Below are 22,738 nucleotides of genomic sequence, written 5' to 3' on the forward strand. Positions count from 1 at the left end.
AGGATCAGTGTTTGAGTCGGTTACCATCAAGTACAGAGAAGATATCACATACCGTTATAGGTGACTTTGCAGATGCTGCCCAGGCCCAGTGTAATATTCCTTGTGTTTGTTATTAAAGTCATTTTAGTTTATGCTGTCCCTAAATTTTCAGATTTCAGTGTGTTGAATAATTTTGTATTTGACACAGTTGCACAGTAGGTATCAGAGGGGAAGGCATTATGGGATTGTGGGATACACATATTAACTTGTGCGGGGTGTTGCTAAAATGGCCAGTTGAGAAATTATCCTCATAAATTCGGAGTTAACATGCTTCTTAGATGAACAGGGGAATTTCACACCTCTCAGAGTTATTGTTTCAAAGTGGCTGTAAGATCGGAAAGACAAGACTGTATTTACTTATGCTCGGTTTAAATTGGAAGATTATTTTTCTGACCATAAGTAAGGCTATGTTTTAGTCACGGGTATTTTTAGTAAATGTCATGGACAGGTCATGGGCAGTAAACAAAAATTCATGGCCTGTGACCTGTCCATGACTTGTACTACATACTCCTAAAACTAGGGTGCTCTGGGGCAGGGGGCGGCCCAGGGGTGCCGTGGGTCCTCTGGGGGGGAGGGTGGTCAGGGACCCCCGCTGGTACTGGGGGGCGGGATTGGTAGGGCTAGCAGGTTCCCAACCCAGCTCCATGTGGTTCCCTGGAAGCGTTGACATGTCCCTCGGCTCCTAGGTGGAGGCATTGCCAGGGGGCTCCACGCACTGCTCCCGCCCCAGGTGGGACATGTCGCCACTTCCAAGGAGCCCTCCTGATATAAGCGCCACCCAGAGCCCTCACCCCATCCCGCACCCCAACCTCTTGCCCCAGCCCTGAGCCCCCTCCCACATCCAAACTCCGGCTGCTGCTGGGGGAGCATGGTGGCCCGAGATTGCCCCTGCAGCAGTCAGTGCACCTGGCCCAGAGGCTGCCTGAGCTGCTCAGGCGGCCCCCAGCCACTGCAGAAGTCACGGAGGTCCCACAAAGTCCCAGAATCAAAGACCTCTGTGACAGACTCACAGCCTTAACCATAAGTATTAGAAGCTTAATTCTCTTTTAAAGGAAAGTCTAGATTTTTTGGGGATATTGTGATAGTCACTACAGTCCAAGCCTGGAAAGGTTTATTTTCCCAAAACATCATTTAAATTTTTTCTTTTAGTTTTATAGGAACATTTTTCTTAGATTTTGTGTTGTACAATTTAATTTTGTGTTACAGAACTGCCTGAAAGGCTCCTTCAGCAAATGCTGTTTCCTCATATGGAGAGTTTCCTGAAGGAACATTTTAACCCAATGTGGGCAAACTTCAATAAAAGCTTACAGAGCCTCTCCAGCATGGTAAGAAACTTGTCCAAGGATGTGGAGGCCAACAAAAAAAGCATAGAGAAATTCCAAGAAAGCACCGTGCCCAAGAAGGAATTCCAGGAGCTAGGAACTAAGTTTGAATCGAAAGTTCAAGAAAATGTAATGAGAGTGGACCAGCTGAAAAGGGAAATAGGCAATCATCTACACATGCAGCAGACTACCATTCACAACAATCTCACCATGATCAAGGCAGATACTGATATGAAGCTCAAGAGGTATCATAAGATACAGCAGTCCCATTTATTAGCTTTGAACAGTAGCATGACAGACATAAAACAAGAGCAAGAAAACCTTGAAGATGAACTTGAGACTTTGAACAGAAACTTAACAGAACTCTCTTTATACTGTGGCAACAAAGATGAAGCTACCTGGCTATCCATCAGGCAACTCAATGAGACCTTGATAGGGCATGAAAAGCAGCTTAAAGAACTGTTCATGGAGTCAGATGCGGCCTTTGAGGATATTACTGTTTTAGATAAATGGGTTAAGGATTTAAAAGCCAAGTCAAAGCATGAATCAGAGGAGTTTAGAGTAGCCTTAATGGAGAAATCACTTATTATAGAAGAGAACAAAGAAGCTCTGGAAAGGCAGATATTGGAGCTCAACTATACCCTCTCAAATCTTCAAGAAAGCCACTGGGATCTCTTAAAGTACATGAGAGAGTGCAATTGTGCGAAAATATCTTCTGACATTGACATACTGGAAGATCATCAAAAGAATATCACCCGTTCCCTAGAGAATACCCAGCTAAACTTAAAGGAAGTGCAACACCTAGAGATGTCTTCAAAGGATCTCTTGAGGAGTGAAATTGAAGAGCTGTCCACGGCTTTTAATTCTATCCACCAGTCTCTTGGTTATCAACAAGAGCAAAGCAGACAACTGATGGACAGCATGTCTCATCTTAAATCACAAATTAAGATTTTGTCAGAAGATATTGGCTTCCTGAAGAAGAAAGATGAGGAAATTCATGGCCACATCAAGTATCTCAATAGCTCTTTCAATTCTCTTTTGGAAGATGCAATGCGGCATGAAACAGCACTAGAGGCCTTGTTGGGAGCAGAAATTATGGAGGTATTGTCTGAAGAAAACCCTAACACCTTAATATCGCCAGTAGCTCAACTGCAAGAAGCTCTCAGACACACCTCAGATAAACTCAAAGAGCAAAATGTGACTTTAGAATCCCTTACAAAGAGATTTAATTTCCTGGAGATTGGTCGTGAGAGTAACCATGGTGCTCAGAATGTCCCTAAACATCCAGAACATAAAAAGCAAACAAAAAACACTCTGGAGGAAGTCAGGAGCCCACACAGCAATGTAGAACATATGGAGCCTAACCATGAGGCTTCCAGGGATGACATCGTGGATAATCCAGCATATAATGATATCATGACTCTAAAAAAAGAGATCAAACATCTAAGTATGGACATCAAGAGGCATCAATCATGGAGGGACGATAACAATAATTGCTGCAATCATACTGTAGTAAATCTAGTGGAACCACTCAGCATTTCAATGGAGATTCTGAAGGCAGATTTAGTAACCACCAAACAGAGTTTTGAGGACCATCTACAGATTTTTCAAAAACTGTTTGGAAGTACTGAAGAATTAGTTGCCTCAAACATAAGTCTGGACATTACAAAGATTCAGTCAATGATGACCAAAAAGATGAGGCGGCAGCAAAAAGGTCATGAGAAGCAAAAAAGGAGAGACAAGAAACAGACTGATGAGAACAGAGAACACATGCAAACTATAAATGGAAGAAATAAAATAGAGGCTGAGCTTTTGGAAAAAGGTAGGTTCTCCCCCTCCCCATGCCGTAGCTTGTTTCTGAGCCTCACAGCATGCTTCAGGTGTATGGTATATATAATGTGAGAGCTGGTCGGTGTTTCAGTGCAATCAAAGATTTGATATTGCATTTGGCTCCTTGACTGGTATAAAGTGGCGCAGCTCTATTGCGGTCAGTGGAGTTACAGATTTACAACAGCTGAGTAACTGGCCCTTAACATTAAAAGCTCCATGTTTTGCTTGCAATTGCTGGTGATGACTTAAATGGTTTTTTGTTCTGAGTCAGGATGAGGCTGCTGGGTCTCCAAGCATTGGTTCAGTCTCCATCGTTATTTGAGTCTGGGAGGAACAAAAAGGGCCAAATCCTATTCACCTTGCTAACAGGAACAGGCATGTTAACTTAATTGGGTTACTTGAGTGAACAAAGTGGGAAAGCTTGGGTCCAAAGGAAGCATATTACTTGTCCACGTTAGAGATTCATACACAGGTTTCTACCTAGCACTTCTTCATTGATTACCAATTCCTCTTTACTACAAACCTGCTTCTTCATGATTGTTAACCATGTATCCCCACAGCCTACTCATCTGGGGCACTGCAAAAACGGCACATACTAATCCTACCTGCCAGAGTTGTAGAGTGTTGCTTGTGTGATGATCCCAGCTCAAAATATGAAATTGCCTCGGTCACAGCACCAGCCAGACTTTCAGGCCAGCCCAGTTAAGAATGTTGTAAAAATGCAGTTAGATTGAATAAACAAAGAGGTTACATGGATCAATAATTTCAGGTGAACTTAATGTTCACCAGCAGGACAGAACAGGAGACATAGCACTTTTCTTATTTGCAGAATAACTCACACTGGTGCTGTACCTCGGTGCAGTCAGCCTCATAATTTCCAAGGTTATTGATTTAATCACTTTCCTAATGAGAGCAAAATGCAGGTGACACTGTTTATTATACTCTTGTTTAAATAAAATATGTGCAGCTATCTGTGCAAGTACATAAATGCACATTTCTTTTTCAAATGCCAGGACTTCAGCAAATTGAATGCTCTGTTACATCCCAACTGCAAATTGGCATTAAGATCTAAATTAAAATAAAACTGATAGTCATTACAAATGATAGATAAGATAAAAGATATTAAAAAAAATAAAAGATATTACCTCACCCACCTTGTCTCTCTAATATCCTGGGACTGACATGGCTACAACTACAGTGCATACAACAAATGATAGCTGTCTTTTATCTGCACTGTTCCATTTTTGACCCGTTACACTTCTGTTCTTACATTTTAGCTGCTTTATTTACCTTGCTCCACACTCCTGCAATGTGTTCCTCAGAATAAGATATGTAACTGAGAACAGGTTTTGACATGCAGCAGGAAGAATCATTTAATAGAAGCCTGTTTATTTTTCCACTGAGAACTTCAACTGACTCATCAAGTACGATTTTTTTTTTTTTAATGTCAAGAATGGGACCAACTCAATAAGGAATTAAAAGCCTGTTCTGTAACGTCATCTCACTGAAAAGATCTCTTGCTTTCCTGAGTAAGAACTTCAGACACTCAGGAAAGTTAAGGTGAATCAACTAAAGTAAAGTGGCTTTAGTTTGCTATAACTTAATCTTTTGAGAGCATCCATACAGGGGTTTAATATGCTGTACTTTATGTGTTTCAACTTCATACCTTTAGTTGATTCACCAAAACTTCCCTGTTTTTTCCCATGTAGACAAGCTCTGAATGGGACTGAAGATTCTCATCACTTAAAATGTGTTGTTTACTGACTGCTTTTGGCACTGATTCTGTAGGTTCCTTTCTATCATGCTTCACTGCAGTGCCCTCTGCTGGTAAGAAGTATTTCTTTATAGATTCACAGACTGAGCCCAGAAGGGACCATTTCTAATAATTTAGTCTAACCTTTTGCATAGCATAGGCCATAGAATTTCACCCAGTAGTTCATGAATTGAGCCCAGTAACTTTTTATTGAGCTAGAGTAAATCCTTTAAAAAGACATCCAAATCTGGATGGAGAGTCCGTCACATCCCTAGGTAAAGTATTCTAATGTTTAATTACCCTCACTGTTAAAAACGTGTACCTTATTTCCAGTCTGAATTGAGCTTCCATCCATTTAATCTGGTTATTCCTTTATCTGCTAAACTAAAGATCTCTATCAAAAACCTTTTCCCTGTTTATGTAACTCAGACCACCTTCAAGTCATTTCTTAAACTTCTTTTTGATAAACTACATAGATTGTGCTTCTGAAGTCTTTTACCGTAAAGCACGTTTTCCAGACCTCAAATCATTCTTGTGTCTTTTCTGAATATTTTTCAATTTTTAAAAACATCCTTTTTAAAGTGTGGACTCCAGAACTGGAGAATGTATTCCAGAAATAGTCTCGCCACTGCCATATACAAAAGGTAATATGAACTCCCTGCTTTAATTTGATAATCTTTTACAGTAAAAGACTTAAAAATAAGGCACTGCTTTAAGATATGTGGTTTGGCATTATTTTATCTAGAATTATGGAAACGCCTGTTGCATGTACATAGACTCATAGAAGATTAGGGTTGGAAAAGACCTCAGGAGGTCATGTAGTCCAACCCCCTGCTCAAAGCAGGACCAATCCGAACTAAATCATCCCAGCCAGGTCTTTATCAAGCCAGGCCTTAAAAACCTCTAAGGATGGAGATTCCACCACCTCCCTAGCTAACCCATTCCAGTGCTTCACCACCCTCTTAGTGAAATAGCTTTTCCCAATATCCAACCTAGGCCTCCCCCACTGCAACTTGAGACCACTGCTTCTTGTTCTGTCATCTGCCACCACTGAACAGCTTAGCTCCATCCTCTTTGGAACCCCCCTTCAGGTAGTTGAAGGCTGCTATCAAATCCCCCCTCACTGTCCTTTTCTGCAGACTAAATAAGCCCAGTTCCCTCAGCCTCGCCTCAAAAGTCATGTGCCCTAGCCCCCTAATCATTTTCATTGCCCTCTGCTGGACTCTCCAATTTGTCCACATCCTTTCTGTAGTGTGTGTGTGGGGCAGAAGGGGGGCAAAACTGGATGCAATACTCCAGATGTGGCCTCACCAGTGCCGAATAGAAGGGAATAATCACTTCCCTCGATCTGTTGGCAATGCTCCTACTAATGCAGCCCAATATGCTGACAGCCTTCTTGGGAACAAGGGCACATTGTTGACTCATATCCAGCTTCTCGTCCACTGTAATCCCAGGTCCTTTTCCTCAGAAATGCCACTTAGCCAGTTGGTCCCCAGCCTGCAGCAGTGCATGGGATTCTTCCATCCTAAGTGCAGGATTCTGCACTTGTCCTCATTGAACCTCATCACATTTCTTTTAGCCCAATCCTCCAATTTCTCTAGGTCACTCTGGACCCTATCCCTATCTCCAGTGTATCTACCTCTCACCCAAGCTTAGTTGCACCCTCAGCAAGTTCACGGATGACATCCATCCCATCATCTAGATCATTAATGAAAATTTGAACAAAGCCAGCCCAAGGACCGACCCCTGGGGCACTCTGCTTGATACTGGCTTCCAACTAGACATCAAGCCATTGATCACTACCCGTTGAACCCGACGATTTAGCCAGCTTTCTATCCACCTTATAGTCCATTCATCCAATCCATACTTTTTTTAACTTGCTGGCAAGAATACTGTGGGAGACTGTATCAAAAGCTTTGCTAAACTCAAGATATATTACGTCCACCACATTCCCCATATACACAGAGCCAGTTAGCTCATCATAGAAAGCAATTAGGTTGGTCAGACATGACTTGCCCTTGGTGAATCCATGTTGACTGTTTCTGGTCTCCCCATGAAATCTGGTCTTTTGTATACTTTTACTCTATACCATACAGATTAACAGATTTCGTGGGGGAGACCAGCATTTCTCAAACTTGGGTTCACAACCCAAAAGAGGATCGAAGGGGAGTTGCAAGGTTATTGTAGGGGGATCATGGTATTGACACCCTTACTTTGGCGCTGCCTTCAGAATTAGGTGGCCGGAGAGCAGCAGCTGTGAAGAAGTAGGGTGGTAATACCATACCATGCCTCTCTTACTTCTGCGCTACTGACTTCAGAGCTGGGTGGCCGGAGAGTGGTAGCTGCTGACTGAGGGCCCAGCTCTGCAGGCAGCAGTGCACAAGTAAGGGTAGCAATACCCATATCATGTCATCCTTACTTCTGGGCTGCTGCTGGTGGCACTGCCTTCAGAGCTGGACTCCTGCCTAGCAGCTGCTGCTCTTTAGCTGCCCAGTTTGGAGGGCAGCGTTGCTGCCAGCAGCAGAGCAGAAGGGTGGCAATACCACGACCCCCCTACAATGACCTTGAGACCCCCCATTACCTTATTTTGGGCCAGGACCCCTTTAGTTACAATCCCATGAAATTTCAGATTTAAATATCTGAAATCATGAAATTTATGATCTTTAAAATTCTATGACTGAAATTGACAAAATGGACTGTAAATTTGTAGGGCTCGACCTATAATGAACCAATTCATCCTTTACAAACAGGTTTTATAAGTTTGTGTTTTATATGACATCTGATTCTTCTTTACAACAAAGAATGAAAATTTGAGCAGTCTAGTAACATTCCATAAAGAACAAGAGGCATTTAGTTGTAAAAATATTTCTCTAATTAGTATGGAACAATTTCAAATATACATATGTTATTTGGGTGAATCTGGTGTACTATAAAAAAAATAGCCCAAATATTCAGTGCAACTATCCCACCAGCTACTTGGCCAAACAACCTACTAGACTTTGTCCAAGTAGTGATATATCTGCATTTGCAATTCATTTTTTAAAATGGATATGATATGATCTACTCCAGAGAGATCATGATGTTCCTATTTATTCTCTGTCAATTACTTTCAGATCTGATTAGATTGTTTTACAAGTCAAGACAATTTTTCTGTCAGCACTTTGCATTCAACCCAGGAAATAAAAGAAGCAAGTTTTCTGTCTGCTTCATATATTAATGACTAACACAGATTATGGAATGAAAATTTTGCTAGCAGTGTTATTGATTAATGAGGCAGAATGGACTGTAGCTTGCTCTTATAGCTAGATCAGCTCAGCAATGCTGATGGCAGCAAAAAACGAGTTATTTGTATTATAGTAACACCTAGAAGCCTCAACCAAGATTGGGGCCCCACTGTGCTAGGCACTGCATAGACACACAATGAGCACACAAAGAGTAGGAGGGGAAGCAGAGGTGCAGAGAGGTAAAGTGACTTGCCCAAAGTCACACAGCAGAGCCAAGAATATAACCTAGATCTTGTGACCCACTAGTCCAGTGACCTACCCACTAGAACATGGCGCCTCATTAAATCAAACAGAGATGATTCGTAAGACCCAAAGGAAGCAGATATGGATATATTACTGTTGAGCCATTTTGATTCCCATTGTGAGCACAATCTTATTTCAAATATTTACATTTAATAAGATAAGTTAACACAAATAAATATGTGGCAATCATAATTACAAGCTTTATTCCACTACCTACCTGTGGGGAGCAAGCGCAGAAAGAGTTGCTGTGTTGTTAAAACTGTTCCTCTCCCCGTGTTGTTCTAGATTCATCAGTGGCATTCTACGTTGGATTCTGCGAAGAATGGGATGAAGTAAAAGCACTGAGGTTTAATGAAACATACCTTAATTATGGTAACAGCTATTTCCCTGAACAGGGCTACTTCAAAGCACCTCAAAATGGTGTCTACATGTTTCTTATCAATGTGAAGTTTAGTGCAGGACCTGCACTAGGGCAGCTGGTTTTCAGCCATGGGAACAGAATGACTCTGTCAAGTAGTCAGAAGAAGGAGACAACTGGAAGCTCTGAGACCACTTTTGCTATGGCAGAGCTGAAGAAGGGGGAGAGAGTGTGGTTTGAACTGCTTCAGGGCTCTATAGTGAAAAGTAGCCCACCTGGAACAACCATGGGTGGATTTCTAATATTTAAAACTTGAAGTGTGCCATTGCTCATTAGTCAACATTTTCCCACAGATACAGTGGACCATCAATTACTGCCTGATCTGTGATTTGTTTGCATATAAATACTGTTGTGTGTTTTTAACATAGCACTGATTTACCTCCATATTCCTTTCTAGACATATTTGTTTTTTGATTACTTAAAGCATCACATAGAATTTAGAGAAATGGGATTTTATTAAGTTTCTTGTGTGTGATGAGTTAATGCGTTCAATGCAGTATCTCAGCCCAAGGTAAGTTAGAGTTGAGGGAAATTCCAAGATTTCAAAATGTAGTTTCATTCTGAATTGGGATGAAAAGTCAAATCTTTGATTTTTACATATAATACACCTCTACCCCGATATAACGTGACCCGATAGAACACGAATTCGGATATAACGCAGTAAAGCAGTGCTCCGTGGGGGCAGGGCTGCGCACTCCGGTGGATCAAAGCAAGTTCGATATACCACGGTTTCACCTATAACACGGTAAGATTTTTTGGCTCCTGAGGACAACATTATATCGAGGTAGAGGTGTAGTTCATTTTGATAAGGTCAAAATGTTTTGGCTTTTACATTATAAATTATAAATATAATATATAAATCAAAATGATGAAATCAAAGTGCAACATTTCAAACTTATAAAAAAAAGTTTCAAAAATTCTGATAAAACACAGATTTAGTCAAATCAACATTTTCTGATGGTAAACTGTTCCATCGGAAAAATTTTGACCAGCTCTAATTGTAAGCATTAAACTACAGAATTATTAAAAACAGGTCCATGTATTGCTCTTCAAACCTTAATTTTATAGCTGACTGTGCCCCTTTGCAGTGAAGATTGGATGTGCCAGTTCGTAACATGTATAATAATCACATGAAACACGCCTTTGCACCATTGCCTCTGCATGTCTCTTGGAATAAGGCAAGCCAGAAAGTTAGCAGTTTTAACTGTTTATAAATTAACTCACTGGTGGGATTGTAAGCATCTCTCTGTACTGCTGTCTCCAATACACTGAAGACTGAAAATACACCATTTATTCTGTGCCTTTGACAAGTAAAGTAATCTCATTTTTATGCACAATACTGCTTGAATATTTTGAACTGGGGGGAGGAAAGAGTACAAGAAAAGCAAGACGGGGTGAGAAAGTGCAAAGGGAGACAAAAGCATCAATGCCAGGTATCTTTCATTTAGGCCATTAAAATCAGGTGACCCAGACACTTTTAATGAAGTAGATTCAAGTTTCCTTTCTACCCCACTCATCATCATCAGCAGTGATATGGCTTAGAGCAGGGGTAGGTAACCTTTCAGAAGTGGTGTGCTGAGTCTTCATTTATTCACTCTAATTTAAGGTTTTGCGTGCCGGTAATACATTTTAACGTTTTTTAGAAGGTCTCTCTCTATAGGTCTATATTATATAATTAAACTATTGTTGTATGTAAAGTAAACAAGGTTTTCAAAATGTTTAAGAAGCTTCATTTAAAATTAAATTAAAATGCTGATCTTACGCTGCCAGCCTGCTCAGCCCGCTGCCGGTCTGGGTTCCATCCGCTGGCTCCTGCCAGCCAGGGTCCCGGCTGCTGGCCCCGCTCAGCCTGCTGCCCGTCTGGGGTTCCAGCCCTGCCCACATAGAGTGGGTACCTACCTTCTCCCTGGTTTAGCACATTCTTTTCCTCTCTGCACTGAGCTGAGGGTGGGAGTGCACTGAGCACAGGGCTGGGGGTGAAAGAGCAGGTTGGAGGTTGGGGTGTAGGGTCTGGCCAGGAGCTAGAATGAGGGAGGGGGCTCAGGGTTGGGGCAGGAGATTTGGGTGTGTAGCACTTACCTGGGCAGCTCCCATTTGGTGTGAGGGGTGTAGGTGGGAATGTGGGTGTGTGTGTGCAGGAGCTTCCATTTGGTGCTCAGGGTGGGGGTGTGGGGGGTGCAAGAGTCAGGGCATGGGGGGACTGGGTATGTGTGTGGGGTGCAGGAGTCAGGGCAGGGGGATGGGTGTGTGTGAGGAGGGTGCAGGAGTCGGGGCAGAGGCCTGGGGGCGTGTGAGGGGGGGTGCAGGAGTGACGGCATGGAGGGTGGGGGAGCTGGGTATGTGCGGGGGGTGCCAGAGGCAAGGCGGGGGTCGGGGGGGGGGGGGGGGCTCGGGGGGGGGGGGGGGGGGGGGTTCAGGAGTGAGGGCAGGGGGCTGGGGTGTGGGCTGGAGTCATGGGGATGGCTCCCAGACCCCTGCCCTGAGCGGCTCATGGCAGGGGGCTTGAGGGGATATGCCGTGATTCCACCGTCCTTCCCCAAGGCCCCGTCCCTGCCCCTTCTCCCGAGCAGCGAGCACGCTGCAGCTGCGGTTCCAGCTCCGATTCTCCCTCTCCAGGGCCATCAGCTGTTCAGCCGCAGGGAGGGAGAGGAGGAGGGGCAGGAACCCAGCACACTGGGGGAAGAGGCAGGGGAGGAAGGAGCTTGGCTGCCAGTGGAGGCTACCCTGCAGCAGCAGCCAGCAGGACCAAGCTTCTGCCCCCTGCCCCCGCAGGAGAGAGTGGCGGGCGGAGAAGAGCAGGCTGGGCCGGGCAGGATTTTTAATGGCATGCTGTTGCCTGCCTGGGTCCCGGCCGCCGGCCCCGCCCAGCCCACTGCCAGCTTGGGTTCGGCAGCAGGCTGAACGGGGCTGGTGGCTGGGACCCCGGCAGGCAGCAGTGTGCGATTAAAAATCAGCTCGCGTGCCGTGTTTGGCACACGTGCCATAGGTTGCCGACCCCTGGCTTAGAGAAACCAGGTAAAATCCCGGCCTGATTGAAGTCAATGGGAGCTTCGCCAATGACTTCAGTTGAGACACAATTTCACATGAGTTATTCAAAGTGTATTTCTCCACAGACATTTACAAGCTTCACAGTGCCTCACATGCTTTTTCAAAATTCTTAAGTATTAAAGCAAATTTTTGCTGACAGTAAAAAGTTTAATTATATTAAAGTTCTAAGGGTGGCCAAAAAAATTATACCAAAAATGTAAGAATTCTGTATCTATTATTGGCAAGGGATAATATTAGTAAGGGGAGAAATAAACATTCATTAGATTATATCAGTTATGGAGAAAACAAACATTTTGCCAAAAGGAGTCTCAAAACTTTAAAATATAATACCACTTTGTGGCCAAAAAGCCAAATACCATGGGGGAAAAAAGTTATAATTGATTAATCAAAACAAAATTAAAATAATTCATCAAAAATTTCACTAAAACACAGCCTCTTCATCGTGCCTTTCAATACTATTCACAAACAAAACACAATCTCACCCTAGCCAACATTAATGCCATGTGGTAAAACAGAACAGCTTTAGTATCAACTACAGTACAGTAGCTGCAGTTCATTAAAAATCAAAGATATTGACAACATATCTAGGCCCTTTCCAGGCCTACATTTCTATGATTCTATATTTCAAGGTACCATAAATATTAGCAGTTAAAAAGGACAATTCTATTTGAGATATAAACTGTTGCTCCTTGGATTGATGAAAATGTCCAAAAAGACTCAGCTTTAAGTATTATATCCCACTGGCCACTTTTGGACAAGAGTTTACTACTATAACTTCACTCAAGTAAAAATACAAAATTATAATTGGTTTTCTAATTAATATTATTTGTAGGGCTGTCAAGCAATTAAAAAAATTAATTGCGATTAATCATGCGGTTAAACAATAATAGAATACCATTTATTTAAATATTTTTGGATGTTTTCTACATTTTCAAATATATTGATTGAAATTACAACACAGAATACAAAGTGTACAGTGCTCACTTTATATTTATTTTTGATTATGAATATTTGCACTGTAAAAAACAAAAGAAATTGTATTTTCAATTCACCTAATATAAGTACTGTAGTGCGTTCTTTTTATCATGGAAGTTGGACTTACAAATGTAGAATTATGTACAAAAAAATAACTGCATTCAAAAATAAAACAATGTAAAATTTAGAGCCTACAAGTCCACTCAGTCCTGCTTCAGCCAATCGCTCAGACAAACAAGTTTGGTTACATATGTAGGAGATAATGTCGCCTGAAAGTGAGAACAGGCGTTTGCATGGCACTGTTGTAGCAGGTGTCGCAAGATATTTACATACCAGATGCGCTAAAGATTCATATGTCACTTCATGCTTCAACCACCATTCCAGAAGAGATGCATCCACGCTGATGACGGGTTCTGCTCGATGATCCAAAGCAGAGAGGACTGATGCATGTTCATTTTCATCATCTGAGTCAGATGCCACCAGCAGAAGGTCTATTTTCTGTTTCGGTGGTTCAGATTCTGTAGTTTCCGCATCGGAATGTTGCTCTTTTAAAACTTCTAAAAGTATGCTCAACATCTCGTCCCTCTCAGATTTTGGAAGGCACTACAGAGGCTTAAACCTTCGGTCAAGTGCGGTAGCTATTTTTAGAAATCTCACATTGGTACTTTTGCATTTTGTCAAATCTGCAGTGACAGTGTTCTTAAATCAAACATGTGCTGGGTCATCATCTGAGACTACTATAACATGAAATATATGGCAGAATGCGGGTAAAACAGAGCAGGAGACATACAATTCTCCCCCAAGGAGTTCAGTCACAAATTTAATTAACCCACTATTTTTTTAATGAACATCAGCAGGATGGAAGAATGTCCTCCGGAACGGTGGCTGAAGCATGACAGGGCATACGAATGTTTAGCATATCTGGCACGGTCGGCTACAACAGTGCCATGAGAACACCTGTTCTCACTTTCAGGTGACATTGTAAATAAGCAGGCAGCATTATCTCCCATAAATGTAAACAAACTTGTTTGTCTTAGTGATTGGCTGAACAAGAAGTAAGTAGCTAAAGTTTTACATTGTTTTGTTTTTGAGTGCAGTCATGTAACAAAAAAAAAAAATTCTACATTTGTAAGTTACACTTTCACAATAGAGATTTCACTACAGTACTTGTATGAAGTGAATTGAAAAATACTATTGCTTTTATCATTTTTACAGTGCAAAATATTTGTAATAAAAATAATATAAAGTGAGCACTGTACACTTTGTATTCTGAGTTGTAGTAGAAATCAATATATTTGAAAATGTAGAAAAACATCCACAAATATTTAATAAATTTCAGTTGGTATTCTATTGTTTAACAGTGTGATTAATCGTGGTTAATTTTTTTGAGTTAATCCCATGAGTTAACTGCGATTAATCGTCAGCCCTAATTATTTGTACTGGCAATAAGAGTTTGTGTAAATTCAATTGACAAATAGATCTTTACCTGTATAGGCAACATATGCCTAAAAGGTCTATCCCCAAACACAAATAAAGACCAAATGATCAAGCAAAGCAGTTTATTAAAAGCGGGCTTTGTTTTTCTTCCAATACGAACCAAGGAGAAAAGTTAAGAAGAATACTGATTTTAGTATTGTGCCCACATTTAAGGCACTGGATGATTTACGGTAGTCCACCATGCAACTTTGAGCATCACTAAGTAAGATGATTAAAGCTGTTAATAACCATTGTTAACTTAACCAATGATTTAAAGACTGAACCAAATACAGTATTTTAAAAGCAGAGAAGTACTTGGTTATGTATTATCGGTTTCCAAGGTAGTACATACTCATGAAGAAGTCTTATAGTAAATACAAAACACATTACTAATATGTACTAAAATAAGGTTATTTACTTAAAAATGATACATTGGACATAATCTGTGTACAGAAAAAAGCATTCATGGTAAACTTAAGGCACCTTTTAAATCAGATGCTGTACAAGGTACATTAGTGTGTTACATTTTAAAAGATTATTCTACACTTTTGGCATATAACAAACACAAGAATGTAATCGTTCTGCTTGTTTTACCCTTCTCTCATTTTTATTTACATCTTCTCTAAGTTAACTACAATGTTATTTTTGTATACAATATAATACATTTCACGTTGGGCATGGGTAGGTCAGAGCACAAACATCACTACAGTATGTGGACTTAATTGCATTCAAGGATAATATAGAACAAGGCAACAATTACATGAGATTTGTTTAACAAATTAAGTAAAATAGTGTTCACTCCACCTTTGTGATAACTATTAAACCATGGCTACTATACTGTGAGCTCCATAAAGCTCTGTATTATATACCATTATATCATCCCTACATGGGGTACACCCAGTGGAAGCAGGTTTGTGTCCTCTGCCTTCTTACAGAAGCACTGTCACAACAATGGAGAACTGCTAAACCATTTCTATCTAACCAAAATAAAAGATAATTACTTCCCTTTAAACATTATTACAGTAACCAAAAAATATTTTTAATTTTAAACTTAAGTGACATTTTTACTCTTCAAGTGGTTTTAGTCTGTTAATTTAATTTAAAATATAGTATGTGAAGACAATATAGCTGATTTGTACCCAAAGAATTAATTTTATAGCACATTCAGTGGTCATTTAGATGATGTTCTAAAATTTGATTCTAGGCTTACTGAGGAGGTAACAGTTAAAAATTCATTATGCATTTTAATATCAACACTTAAAGATAATATAATTTAAAAATGTAAATGAAATAATTAAGGAAAATATGGTACATACAAATGAAGCTACCAATTTTCCAAGATTTTAAAGTCTCGTACTTTCAGAAATATCTACCTTAAAAGCTGATTAGAGGCCTACGGAAGTTGTACATCACTTATCTAATTTGGGTTTTCAAGATACTCATTCTTAAAGGAAAATTCTAAGATAAGCAAACAGTAAAACCCAAAATGCAAGTCTGCATTCATTCCTAGAAACATCATATTCCTTTAGGAATTTACAAGTTAACCAGGAACGTAAATGTTTCCTTACTCTCACTGAATACAATGGCCTCAATTATCTCAAAGATGCAAGTTACTTTCCATCCAACTAAAACAAGATAGAACCTGCTAGACAATACAAATCTCCATATGCAATGCTTAATTGGTTCCAATGCACAGACCATGTTCACAAGGCATACTCTACACATTACATTTAAAAGATATTTGCTAGGCATCCTCCCCCCCCCCTTTTTTTTTAAATACTGGTTGACAAATAATTACTGAAGTAAGTTTGACCAACAAAATGAGACGATCACTCATTTAGGATGAAGGAGTCTGATACTCCTTTAAAAGGCTTTGGAATCCTTATAAGGCAATGCAACTTGTCTTAAAGTCTACATTAAGTATAAAAATATTTTAATTAATGAATTTGCTAAGATTAATGTCAAGATTTTAAGAAATTGATATCTAAAGCTATGAGCGTAAGCACATATTTAGGCCCTGATTTTGCAAGTTACTTCACATAGGACTTAAGCACATCCTTAAGTGCTTTACTGAATTAGGGCCTTAATTTACTGATTTTCAGACATACTGAGCACCTACCGGCTCTCAATTGAGCCAATGAAAGTTACTGTATACTCATGATTTGAGAATATCAGGCCATTTACTGAGGTGCTTAAAAATAGATTTTGGAGCCCAACTAGGCAACCACTTTTTAAAATTTAGGCGCAAGTCCCCCTCCAACTCTTCCTCTCCCCTCCTCCACCCGCCCAACAGAAAACCCAGCTCAGTGGATTTACTTTATGTAAAGGTGTTTTTTGTAAAAGCCTTTTAAAGTGTTATGGCATTTACTCAGAGTATGTCTAAACTACAATTAAAAACCCATGGCTGGCTCATGCCAGCTGACTCAGGCTGAGGGGCTGTTTAACTGCAGTGTAGACATTCAGGCTCAGTCTGGCTCCTGGGCTCTAGGACCCTACGAGGTGGGAGGGTCCCTGAGCTCAGACTGCAGCCCAAGCACAAACTTCTACACTGCAATTAAACAGCCCCTTAGCCTGAGCGGGAGCCCAAGTCATCTGGTATGGGCCAGCCACAGATATCTAACTGCAATGTAGACATACCTTCAGTATCACCAACATTTTGCCTTGCAAAAACTTAAGCAATAAATATTTGGAGTGAGGGGAAATCAATGAATAATTAAAAATGGTGTTTCACTTTTACATTTCTGTTGCTTTATTTAGACAACACCAACTGTTTTCCTTAAAGACTTCAGAAAAACACACCAAGATTAAGTGTCAGCAAATAAATCATAGCTAATAAAGATGTATAATTCAAATGGCACTTTATGAGATGAATACAAATATTCCAATATAGCAGTGGTTCCCAAACTTGTTCCGCCACTTGTTTAGGAAAAGCCCCTGGGTGCGCTGGCCGGTTTGTTTACCTGCTGCGTCCGCAGGTTCACCCGATCGCGGCTCCCACTGGCCATGGTTCATTGCTCCAGGCTAATGGGAGCTGCTGGAAGCAGCAGCCAGTACGTCCCTTGGCCCGCGCTGCTTCCAGCAGCTCCCATTGGCCTGGAGCAGCGAACCACGGCCACTGGGAGCCGTGACTGGCCGAACCTGCAGACACGGCAGGTAAACAAACTGGCCTGGCCAGCCAGGGGCTTTCCCTGCACAGGCGGCGGAACAAGTTTGGGAACCACTGTAATATAGGAATGGATTAAATTAAAAAAAAACTCCATGTTCTGAAAGAGCAAGCTTATGGGACACGTGCATTAACATTTTCCTTTTTATTGTTAAAAACCCAGAGCAATGGGTGGGTGGAAGCAGTTTATTCTAAATTATTGATTTTATTACTCATGCCAAATATTTTCCAACTACCTGTGCTACTCTTGGGGGAAATCTGCGTCACTGTGCATGCGCAGAATTCATGGCCCTTGCAGATTTCTTTGCTTCCCATCAGAAAAATGACTTTTGATGGGGAAGCAAAGGGAAGCCGCAAGAGCGGTCACACACCCCTCCCCAGCAGTGCAAGCAGGTTAGTTTGAGTGCCCAGAGCTGCTGGTAGAGACGTAAATCACACCCGGGGCGGGAGGGTTGGGCAGTCATGTGTGAGAGAGAAAGAGACACTCTGTCCCTCTTGCTTGCTATTGTGGAATGCTCGGCATGAAGGGGCAAGGCTTTGGGGTGTTTCTGAGAAGGTAGATGTGCAGCAGGCTCTGTCCCTACAGGCAGAGTAGAATGTAGCAGCCTGCCTGCTTAGTGAATTGTTCCCATTGTTCTTAGTAAATTCCCCAGGAGTATAAAACAGGTGTAAAAAATTTAAGGCTCCTTTATATTCCCAAAGTGGTGTAAATAAGCCTTATTGTAATAGCCTTATAAATCCTTATGATGCTTTAGTGATTAGAACTAATCTAAATTTTTTGACTGAAAAATTTTCCTATCAAAATGAGCTCCATGAACTGTTTTCTACTGACCTTCCTGGAGATAGTCAGTAGCCAATATAAATTGTGAGTCTGAGCCCTCACTTGCTCTTCAATTGCCTATGATGTAACACTGAGCATATGGCTGCATATATTTGCTGATTAATAACTAGAAGTAAAGGGTCAATACTAGCTACATTACTACTAGACAGAGGGGGCTTGGGGATTTCCTCCAATGCTCCCCACTCCCATTCTCCATCCATTGTATTGTAGTTTAAATAAATTACCAAAATAATTGAAACCGGCGTGATTATATTGTGTTATATTAACAAATAAAATATGCAGAATTTTGCAGAACTTTAAAATACTGTGTGAAGAATTTTTAATTTTTGGCACAGAATTCCCCCAGGAGTACTATGCAAACTAATGCATAAAGACATGCTTAACAACTTCGCCTCATCTTATATCTTTCTTGGCAATGGACGGGAAAAAAATTTAAAGCCCTTTTTTCATAAGAATTGTGGCACACTATTGTCTACCGCTGTCTTCAAATAAGTTAAAATTATACTTGACACACCCATGAATTGTTCAACGAGAATACATATTAATACTTAAAGGCTTTAATGAACAAAAGTAATGACTTTATTTTAAAAAAGAAATGTCCCTTGAGATAACTAGTTTTCTATAAAATATGTAGCATTGTTAAATAAAGTCTGTACATCACAACAGAAAATAAAAAATACTGCAGTCTTTTGCCTGACCACTTACTTTTTGCAAACTATGGAACAGAAGTGAAAAAACCCAATGTTAGATAGTTATTTGCAGTTGTTCACAAATGCATATTGGAACTTCATTAAGCTACATTTTCTATTGTATTTTCAAAAGACATTTTAACACAATTTCAAAGCAGTCTCCATGTACCCATTTTAAGACGACAGATAATTTATCAAAAATCTTTATATGAAATCGCTATGTCTGAACAATTTCAACATTATTTCTAATTCCCTCCCCCTCCAAATCTGGGCTATAGCATGTGTGTACACATGTACCTATGACCAGGTGTTTTAAAATAGAGCACATTACACACTGTATAAATACCTTACCTTTTAAAATTATCTAGAACAAGGTTTACAGTACAAGGTTAGAGGCACTTAAATTAGGTTTAACTGAACTGTTCCAATACTTTGTTTTTAATCTTCAGAAGATTCACAGCATTGGGAGTTTAAATTTGAGTTATGGTGCTTTTTCTGACTTCAAACGAACAGTGACAAAATTAATGGTATATAACTAATGACCCAACTTTACAGTAATCATTTTAGTTTTTTTGGCCTTTTATATCAACCTGTCTTGGTCAGCAAAAAATGGAGCAGAAATTTGATTTCCCGTGCAAGCCAAATGGCTTTCATGTAACTAGCTAGTTGCTGCAGTACAGAATCATATGCACAGCACTGCATATTATACAGCAACCCTTGACCAAATCCTGCAGCAATGTTAATTTATTGTACCTCCATTAAAACCCCTTTCAATCCCATTTCTCCCATACCCAACAACACACATCCGATTCAGTTGAAAATACTCACTGATTTACAATTCGTCGATGATTTTCAGGAATGATAGTATTTGATTATGTTTTTTCAATGTGTCCTCTAGGTGGCCAGTAGATCTCCAGCAGTAACGATGCTGTCAGGATGATCTAGCTCAGAATCTTCTTTGCCTGTCTCATGCATGCCAGTCAGCTTCAGCGGTTATCTCAGTTCCCCAGGCCTTGGATGACACTCTCAGTCTCCTAGCTGCCCAGCCTGCACTTCTGGGAGTGGACCCTAGCTGCAAACTGGACTCCAGCTCTGGCTCTCAGACCTCCCCTCCTGCCTGGTTCTATAGAATAGTGAAAGGAGCATGCAGTGCAATCCATTTAATTCCCTCTCATGGGGAAAGATGCAAAGCATGAAGCAGCTGCAGACAGGTCCCAGCAGGACAGAGAGACAAAACAGAAAGCCAAAGGTCTGGTTGCTGCAAAATGGTGAAGTCTACAGCAAATATGATGACTTCTGTGGTACCCTGAAAAAGGCCAAATTCCACAACCACACAATCAAGGAGCATACTGGGCCCCAAGTGAAATGATTGAGGCAGATCACACCTCTCAGTCACTGTTTCAGGCTTTCTGCAGACGCAGGGCCTGTCTCCACAGTGAGGGAATGCACACTAGAGAAATGTGATTTCTAAAATGCACTCATGTGCTGCACGCTTACTGGCCTGCAACAACCCTGCTGGCATACACTAAAAAGTTTCCTAGTGCATGTTAACAAGCAGCATGTACATTAAGCACCCTAGGAAACTTACAGTGTGTGCCAGCAGGATCTACATCGATCAGTCAGTATACTTTAGAAATCACACCCCTCTAGTGTGCGCATTGCTGAACCATGTAGACAAGCCCTCAGATGGACATTGGTTTACACTGTTCACATTTCTGAGGTTCTCTTTGCAACCAAAACAGCACAGAAATGTAATTATTTCAAAATGAAAATTGAGATTCTGGAGCACAATTCTGTGTCGAGGGATGAATTCTGTGGCAAATCCTGAAACTGTGGAATCTGGGAACATATGGGGCCCTGACCATAAGTCTTTCTATGAATTTAAATTATCATCTATCCCAAATGGCAGCCAAAGAATCCTGGCACACACATAAAAGACCCATAAAAGGCATAGGAACTGTTAAACTGAGTAGTATCTCAAACAGATTCCTAACCTACAGGCTATTTCAAAAAGTCTTGGTATGAACCAACTAGGTTTTTATCAGGTAGAAGGCAAAAAGCTTATATTTCTCCATCTCTGTTGAATCCATTTAGCTTTTTAAGGCTTTCACAGAAAGCAATTCAGTATCCAGAGTTTCACCGGAGACTCACTAAGTGTGACTGAAGTCTCAATGCAGCTTAAAACAAAAATGATACGCATATTTAAAACAAGGCTGTCCATATATGTAGCATGTAGTGTACAGAGACTCTCAGCATTATATTCTACAAAGTACTGAAAGATTTAATATTAGCAGCCTGTAAAAGTGAGATGAGGAAGTGGACTGAATCTCAGTTGCTTCCTCTTCCCACTTAGTTCTCACCCTTATCAGGGTGAAAAGTTCTAGGAGTCCAACTCTGCTCCTCAGTACTATATTATTCTGTCAAATCTTTACATCTTGTGATTCCACCATCTTGGCAAGTGTCTTCTTGATCCTCAAGGCTGTAAGTCTAGAGGCAGGATTGTGGGCCCAGCATTCAGACATTAACTTCAACACTGCTCTTAAACACTGAAAATTAAAAAACAAAAAGGATAATATTGTAAACAATAATGATTGACAGTTGAAATGGCACAAGTTTTAAGGAGGACACTGGTGAAACTAGTAGGCCAAAAAGGTTACTTTTTTTTAGTATTTTGTTGATTTATTTACAATATCCTTTGACAATTATTTCCCCTGAATAAAGTAACATTGGTATCTCCAACAATGATTTGATTTAGAAAGTGTGCCTTAGTTACAACACAACAACAAACTGGTGCTCTTTCTTTTGTTTTACAAGAGCTCAGGGATTCTTTTACATTTCAATTTACTGCCTGAATTCAAAAATGGAAGAGGACTATAAAGTTTCAGTGGGTCAGGCTAACATCCCATAGCAGAGTAATGAGGTGTCATACTGTGTACCCAATGTTTCTCACCAGAGGGACGGTTGTCATGACAAAAGGTCTGATTGGGTGACAAGTGAAATGGGAGAAATTAGGGCATGTCCAAAAGAAATGGACAATCTCTGACGGTGGGAAAAGAAATAATATAGCATGCATATAGCTTCTATTTGAAACAGGTAGATCATATTATTTATCTACCAGCTTCAATAATATCCATTTAAAGACCAAATATTCCTGTTTAACCCATAATTACATAGAATGATAAAAAACCCTGCATCTCGTGGGAGAATCTTTATTACACATAATGCTGAATTGACAATAAAATATATGTATTTTCTAATCTTGATCACAGTGTAAGGTAATTCACACCAATTTGGGAGAATGTGTGAAGAGACTAGTAAACATTTGAACACTGGCAACAGTCTTTGGAACCCTACCTTAAAAGGTTTACTCAATTTCAAGCACACTGAAAATAAATGCAAAATTTTGAACACAAATTTTTGTGCCTCTTAAACAGCAAATTAATGTAACAGGGATGGCCAAACTGCACCTTGTGAGACGCATGCGGCTCTTTTACAGTTAAAGTGTGGCTGAAGGAGCTCACCAAAATTGGAGGGTGTGTGTGTGTTCTGCACTGCAGCACAGTGGTGGGGCTAGGGGCTTCTGCCAGAAACGACTGGTGCCTGCTGAGAGTAGGGGGGGGGATGTCACAATTTAAAGGTGTCCCCCCTCACAACAGC

General features: G+C 40.6%; 2 protein-coding genes across 2 annotated transcripts in view; one reads left to right on the forward strand and one right to left on the reverse strand.

The window, feature by feature from the left end:
* Nucleotides 1-9,551, forward strand: part of MMRN2 (multimerin 2) — a 53,646-nt gene extending 44,095 nt beyond the window's left edge. Inside the window, exons 6-7 of the mRNA XM_034776197.1 lie at nucleotides 1,246-3,183; nucleotides 8,757-9,551. Of these exons, the coding sequence (XP_034632088.1) occupies nucleotides 1,246-3,183; nucleotides 8,757-9,145 (2,327 nt within the window). The 3' untranslated portion in view covers nucleotides 9,146-9,551. The remainder of the gene's footprint in view (nucleotides 1-1,245; nucleotides 3,184-8,756) is intronic.
* Nucleotides 9,552-18,927: 9,376 nt separating this feature from the next.
* Nucleotides 18,928-22,738, reverse strand: part of BMPR1A (bone morphogenetic protein receptor type 1A) — a 174,528-nt gene continuing 170,717 nt past the window's right edge. Inside the window, exon 13 of the mRNA XM_034777384.1 lies at nucleotides 18,928-21,627. Coding sequence (XP_034633275.1) covers nucleotides 21,502-21,627 — 126 coding nt within the window. The 3' untranslated portion in view covers nucleotides 18,928-21,501. The remainder of the gene's footprint in view (nucleotides 21,628-22,738) is intronic.

Source organism: Trachemys scripta, chromosome 7, assembly GCF_013100865.1.
Source record: "Trachemys scripta elegans isolate TJP31775 chromosome 7, CAS_Tse_1.0, whole genome shotgun sequence".
NCBI classification, from domain to species: domain Eukaryota; kingdom Metazoa; phylum Chordata; order Testudines; family Emydidae; genus Trachemys; species Trachemys scripta.